Here is a 7,463-nt window from a genome sequence, read left to right as displayed (position 1 = left end):
GCAATAAAGTTAGCCCAAATACTTGACATCTCATGGGAATGTGTTGGGTTTGTTATCACCACTATCCTAGACCTGCGCAAGCTTTCAGCAAAGTGGGTGCCGAAATGTTTGAACAGTGATCAGAAGAAGGAATGAGTTGAAGCCTCCAAAGCCATTTTGGCCCATTTTGAAGCTGCACAGGACTTATAGCTAGGTTAGTGACTGAGGATGAAACTTGGCTCCACATCTATGATCCACTAACCAAGGAACAGTCAAAGGAATGGCGCCACAGCGAGTCCCTGCAGCCAAAGAAGTTCCAAACCCAGAAATCGGCCAAAAAAGTCATGGCACCCGTTTTTTGGAACAAAGACGGTATTCTGTTGGTGGACTACCTACCTCAGGGCTCTAGTATCACCGGACAGTATTATGCTAACCTCCTGGACCAGCTGAAGGAGCCAATTAACACCAAACGCCGTGGAAAGTTGACCAAAGGGGTCCTTTTTTTTTTGCAGGACAATGCACCTGGCAACATCGTTGCTGCCAATTTGAACACCCTGGGTTTCCAATTGGTCCACCGTCCCCCCTACTCACCTGACCTGGCCCCTTCGGACTATTATCTGTTCTGAATTTAAAGAAACACCTGAAACGGCAACGTTTTGAGGACATTTCTGACGTCAAAGATGCTGCTGAGAGCTGGTTTGAGGTCTAGAAAGGCTGCAACTACGCTGTACCAAGTGCATCAATCTCAGAGAGGAATATGTGAGATAAATGTGTTATTTCATATCTCTGGCTCTCTTCTTTCGGGGCAAAGTCAGTAACTTCTCTGCAGCCCCTCGAATATATAAAAAAAACCTGAATAGGATGTTGCTGTGTATTAAATAGCATTAGTGATTAGCTAGAGGGCGCGCGTGTTGAGAGCCTCACATGTGTCACAGCGCCTTCTACAATGCTATTTAATACACAGCAATATCCTGTTCAAGTTTTCATCTTCTGAACACCAGCACCTCCATGCTGTGCAACTATGCATAACATGAATGTGAATTCTCACTGTGAAGGAAGAGTGTTTTCAACCATTAGCACTACTCATCTACTGTCCATGATATATATCTGGGTCAAACAACTAATTCTTATCGCCTAACGATCTCTATACATCCCCTGAGGAAGCCGACTAGGGCGAAACGCGTTGGGTCAAGAGACGTAATACTTTCATGTATTGAAGCCTATATTGTTATACAGTCAGGGATCTAAACTGTCTAGCTGATTGGTCTGACTATACCCGTGATACTAAAAGGGCAAGACCTTTTCTACTTTTTTTGTATACTTTTATATTTGTCTGCGACAAATTATCACAATGTAAGCTTACGTTGCCAAAAAAAAACAGCTTTTTTGCTTCTTTTATTTATATTTACATATTCAAACCATGGGGTGGCATTATTTATACTCTTCCAGGTGCTATTGTTTTACTACTTCCACTTGTAACAAATGATATATGTATATAAATCCTGTTTAACAATAAATATATAACAAAACTTATTCATTATATATAACAAATATATATATATATAAACAAATACATATAAAACAAAGTATTCATTATATAAAAACAATGCATGGAGTTAAGAGACTGTCCCCTCATGTTTGTAACTTCACTTTTTATCTAGTGTTTGAATATTAGTTGGCATATGCTGTTATTTGTATAAAGCACAAAAAGACAGGATACTCAAATATTGTCTACATTAAACAGACGTGTATTCTTACTTGAATATGTGCTTTGTGTATTTCTTTAACTCTGTGCAGTACTCCACTGTGAAACTATAATTCTGTACATGTGCTTCCAGCAATAAAGCCCAGTCACTGCTGCTTTATCTCCTTTGCAGGGTGACTGGTCTTATATACATTCAGTCCTGTAGTGGGTAGACATGCTCTACTGCTGTGCCGTCATCACAAGCTATGTATAGTCCAGTGATAAGGTCACTGTTTCTTTACAAGATATTATCTAAATTTGTAAGGGTGGTAGTGGACAGAAACAGATCTTTTATGCTTTGTGGTATTTAGGGAGAAAATACATTATTATTTCAAAATATATTAAAGTTTTTGTGCCTGGAGTTCAGCTTCATTTATCATAAGAACATGAGGAAAAGAACTCAAAAATACAAATACTAATAAAATACAACCAGAATTCTTACCTTAAAAATTTCTCCTGAAGTTGATGGGGCATGGTTGCAAAATCAAAAGCACAATAGGACTGAGGAAGAAAAACTTCCATATTCCTATGTACCTCCACTGGAGGATTAGTCATAATAGGGGCTGCACTGCCAAAAAATGGGTATGAATACCTGGATAGAAAAAAAAAAAAACAAAACAAAACCAGAGAGGGTTAGGATGAAAAGAAAATGATATGTAGCAACTTAACCAAAAATAAAAAAGGGGAGAAAAAAAAAGGAAAAGAAAGAAGAGAAGATGTGGCAATCTTCACTTTGAAAAATAGCAAACAGGCTGATCGCATGTACAAAAGCTGCCAATTTCCTTTCAAATCACAATGTAGAAGCTCACAGTGTGAAGTGAAATCAGAGAAAACCAGAACATACTGTGCAATACTAAAGAAAAGGTTGGGGTTTAGCCTTAAGTCACCGACAGATGAACCAGAGAAAGAAAGATGTGTTTTAGAAGCTCTCATTACACTGACTTGCTAAGCAACAAACATATTCTGGATTAGTGTCTCAAAATACAGGGAGAATTATAAAAAAAAAAAAAAAAAGGTCCACAATGTTGGCCCCCAGACTTCAATCAATAGTTTATTTTAGCAGTTTGTGTAGGAAACTACAATATGGAAGGGATATAACCTTAGTATGCAGTTTACAGGGAATCCAATATCAACATCATGGATACTTCTGAGGTCGAGTAAGAAGCAGAAGTGGTGTGCTGCTGGTGGAATTGCTATTTTTTGAGCAGAAGTAGATTCAGAAAGACTGCGGACAACCTCTGGTGCGCTATGTGAGAGGGATGGAGGAGGCTGGACACCTGAGATCAGAAAAACAAAAAAATAAATACTTGCATAAAACAGTCATTGAAATCGTTTAACATTAGTCACTGTATGCAATTGGTATATCTTTTAGTCACTAAATTTATCAAACTGTAAGCTCAATAACTAGCACGTTGAAAGGTCAGCAATAGTGGCATTCATATTTCTTTCAACTTCAATTAAACATTTGTTTTAGGGTGGAAGGAAACTAAAAAAAAAAAAAAAGGCACCTGGAGGCAGAACTGACGAAAAAAGACGTGCAATTTTGCATACAAAGTCAGCTGTGGGGGACAATGTAATGTCTGCAAAGGAGTTACATAATCAGTGGCCATCCAATGGCTATCTTCGTGGATCTCCATGGATCAAAAGTCTGCCATAGAATCAATGGAGATTATGGCAGTTTCCTAGGACGCAGTGATGACAGGATCCTGGAGGTGCCATATCGTGCTATGAATATTTGCCGATTACGGCAGAAGCTTTCCACCCACCAACAAGTACAATTCTGCTTTAAGTCATTATGGGTGGCATAGAAGATTCAGAAACAACTACCTGGAAGAGGACGTTCAGATGGTGCTGAAGTCTCTGGTCTGGTCTGTGGCTGAGGAGGAGCAGAATCTGCTTGCACAGACTTTAAGCTTTCCACATCACTGTCTGTGTCTTCATCCTTGGTTGGAGGTGAATCACTGAACATTGGAGGTTGAGCTGGCAATTCTTTTATCTTCTGTGGTGTAGATGGTTCTTTCTTCGTCACAACACTCTCATTCATTTCTCTAGGTCGGTGTGAAGTCTGAGCAACAAATCATGAAAAGATATTTAATCTTTGGACATCATTTCAGGTTGCTGTTTAAGTAATGCTCGCTAGATCCAGTTACCTGTAGGCTGCCCTCCTTATGGAGGGTTATGGACACCCCAATAGTTGGGGAGCTTTCTGCTGCCACAGACACCATGTTCTGCTTTGCTCTGTTGGGTGGGCTGAGGATAAAAGCCCCTTCAACAACAACTGGACGGTGCTCTATTTCTGGGCTGGCTTTCATTAGTAGGCCTGTCAAAGGAATTTCTGTACTGCCAAGAGATTGGTCACCGCAACAAAGATGAATCTTTGACATAAAACAAAAGAAAAACAAAATGAAGAGGTCATAAAATATCAAAATAATATTTTCAGACTACTAAAACTTTTTCTCAGCACTGTCACCAAGAGAGGCGACAAAAACCTAGACATAAGGAAAGTTGGACTTTGTGTCTTTTCACTTCCATTCAAAACGCGTAAAGAAGTTTGTTCCAACACAAATGTCCATCTTTGCCATCCCTGAAAGCAGCCCTTTCACAATTTCTGCATTCTAAAAGGGGTTGCTCCTTGAGAGTATTGTCTTTTACCACCTCTATCAAATGGTATTTTTTCCAGTGCTGTCGGGAATTGTTGGGTTTCATGTATTAAATGACCCTATGAAAGGAATCTAATTTTAATACTTTTATATTAATAAAAATGTTTTATTATTTACATTGTTTTTTTCCCAAATTTAAAGTCTCACATCCAGTTGGTGGTTTTTCAGATTTGCCTCCAATGCAAGCCCTTTCAGTCCTATTTTCCATGACATTCATTTGAGATGTGGTATTCTGATTTAGTATTCTCACTATAGAAACTATTTATTTCATTGATTAGGAAGCAGCAGCTAGAGCTTCGGATTTAAAATAATATTTGCTAACACCAACACACAAACTCCTGCATCCAACAAATTTTATTACAACTATTCTATTCTATTACTGAGTAACCTGGAACCAATTATGATTGGCCCAATGGAGCAAACACAAACAAACAATCTCCATCAAACAGCTAAACTTCAAATAACTGGAATTCATGAATAACATTTTACTGCATAATTAGATATAATAAAATAAATGTTTGTTTTTAGAGTTTTTTTATACAGACCAGGGAAAGAGGACAACAGGAAAGGGCAAATTTAATCATACAAGTGGGAGAATGCATAAAAAGTGTACTTATAACAGTGACCACAGGGTGGCAGCATAACAATTTATTTGAAATACAGAACAATAAAAAAAACAACAAATGCAATATACCTGGAAGTAGCACAGAGAATATGCTTTTGAAAAAATACAACACAAAATAAGAAACGTTTTTATAAAATAGTATGTGCTGTTATAAGTATATTGTGGAACTGCAATTCAAGGCATGGCAACTACTTAAAGTTTGGGTGCATGAGCTAGAAGAGAAAATATGATCCAGGAAAAATAACATTTTTACAGCATCCCTGGTAAACTAAAATGGCCTTAATATATCAGTAATTTTTTTTTTTTTATTGACACAGATTAGAGCAAATCAAAAATAAAAATAAAACACAGAAAGCGGCTTGCATTGGGGTTGTCTGTGCCCGAATAAAACTTTGTTCGGTCCTAAATAGAGAAGGCAGGGAGGAGGATTAAGTCCTCCTCAATATTATTCAGTTATACAAGTACATTTCAGGCTTGCACTTAACCCGGTGACTGCAAATGTAAATATAAAACTATTCAAATGCAATATGTCATACTTGATGAAAAAAAAGTAAATATATAAAATTTAATTTTTAGCAATTTTAATCGTAAACTACACCTAACAGCACAGTATACATAATTGGATTTGATAACTTCACTTTGCACTGGCAGGAAGGCTGCATGCACTATACCACAAAACATTTCAACTGCTAAAAAGTGTTTACAACACCAGTAAAATACTGCAGAGAATATTGGTAATGCTAAATTCTCATATCATGAGCCTTCAAAAATAATTCAAAATTACTGGAAAATTAATCAGCCTTGTGAGACCTAGCATCTTGTGCATGTACAGTGTTCTCCCTAGCGCCTTTTAGCCGGGTGCACCTCCTGGCACTTTTCAGTAACCACCAGGCTGTTTTTGGGCTGCTACTGAAGAGTTGGGTTACAATAGAGGAGCTGCCATCCACCTACAATTTCCTACCAGCCAGTTTAAACAAATTAACAGCCCCTTCAGATTTTGTTTGGCGATATCCAGGTGAATACGTACATGTGTGAAAAAAAACATACAAAGTGTGAAAAAAACAGAAGCATGATAATAAAAAGAAATCCTTCCCCATTGTGTAGCCTGAGCTGTCAGTCTTACCTGAAGTTTCGGTTGAACAGAAAGATACATGCAGAGCACTTCTCTGCTACTACGAATTCTGACAGAGGCTCTCTCTGGCTCAAAATCAGGATTAATAAGGTCTGTAAATGGTTCATTAGTAACATCATTTCCAAGCAAGGAATAGTAGAAGAAAAATTCTGGCTGTGGTTCAGGAAGTCTCAAAGTGCTGGGGATTAACTGAAAGGATACGGGACAGAAGAATAATAGTTAAACACAAAATAATTAAACAAAAGCTAATAGCAATAAAAACATCCTTATTGAATGAGACACATCAGAGGCATGATGATTATATACAAGCTTCGATAAACTACAGCTCCCATACTTCTGTTTACCACTGTCTGAGTGGAGACTTCAGATCACTATTCTTTTTCTACCTTTCCATTAATAAAAAATAATCAACACACTGGACACAGTAGAGAATAGCAAACATAAAGAATAAAAAAAAAATCAATCCCCACCCCCCTGAGATAAGTTTATAAGATTATAGATTGCTATTATTTTAAAAGGAATCAAAGTTGTACCCCACCCCCTCTAAATCCAATCATTTTCCCTATTGATAAAGGGTACCAGTTTTGAATTTGCAGAATTTCAGGCATGTCATTTGTATAACAAGTAATCCAGTAGTACATGATCATTCTTACCTGTTCTAGCTGTGTGGCAAAGGCTATAGTTACAGATAGTACAAAGTAATCCTTACAAGAGTCCACCGGCCCAATCTGGTGATAGCCCTCTGCTTCATTTAGAATCGGTACAAGACTCTTTGGATCCAGACCACCAGGTGCCACTAAAAAATTAAATTATTTAGTCAAAAAGAAAAGTGATAACACATTATCTGTGCCAACAGTGGTATCTTTTCTAAGCCTCAGATATGTCAGATATGCAGGCATTCAAACATTATTTTGGTTACATTTCTATGGGGAAGCTAGAACATACGTACGTAATACATTTCAAAAGTCCACTTTTTTAATTTTTTTTGTCACACAAAAATATTTAAACCCACTAAAACATCTTATATTTTAGTCCCTAAGCAGAGGACTATTAGAACAAATATGATGGCTACAAATATTTATGCAGAGTTGTCTGGAAAACCTATATTTTCAGGTAAAATAAAACACCAAACACATACTAAATTCAAATTTTTTGAAAAATTTAAAAGCGATTGCAAAAAGTAGATATATTCCAAATGAATAAACTAGAAAATTGTGCATGTCTGAAATGGCAAAAAATTTAGCCATCACAAGAATGCTGAAAGGCCTCCAGCAGAGGGCAGACCTAGTGAGCTCATTAGAGGTGTTCAGTCACTTCTTTAGC

At 37.3% G+C, this 7,463-nt stretch overlaps 1 protein-coding gene across 1 annotated transcript in view; it reads right to left on the bottom strand.

Annotated features, from left to right (window-relative positions):
* The window catches only part of CEP120 (centrosomal protein 120), a 52,877-nt gene that overhangs the window by 32,867 nt on the left and 12,547 nt on the right, over positions 1 to 7,463 (bottom strand). The window contains exons 5-10 of the mRNA XM_072416031.1: positions 6,794 to 6,936; positions 6,132 to 6,329; positions 3,874 to 4,098; positions 3,551 to 3,788; positions 2,823 to 3,000; positions 2,166 to 2,315 (exon numbers count right to left, since the gene is read on the bottom strand). Coding sequence (XP_072272132.1) covers positions 2,166 to 2,315; positions 2,823 to 3,000; positions 3,551 to 3,788; positions 3,874 to 4,098; positions 6,132 to 6,329; positions 6,794 to 6,936 — 1,132 coding nt within the window. The remainder of the gene's footprint in view (positions 1 to 2,165; positions 2,316 to 2,822; positions 3,001 to 3,550; positions 3,789 to 3,873; positions 4,099 to 6,131; positions 6,330 to 6,793; positions 6,937 to 7,463) is intronic.

This window comes from Pyxicephalus adspersus, chromosome 6, assembly GCF_032062135.1.
Source record: "Pyxicephalus adspersus chromosome 6, UCB_Pads_2.0, whole genome shotgun sequence".
NCBI lineage: Eukaryota > Metazoa > Chordata > Amphibia > Anura > Pyxicephalidae > Pyxicephalus > Pyxicephalus adspersus.
This window is presented reverse-complemented; position numbering and strand designations above follow the sequence as displayed.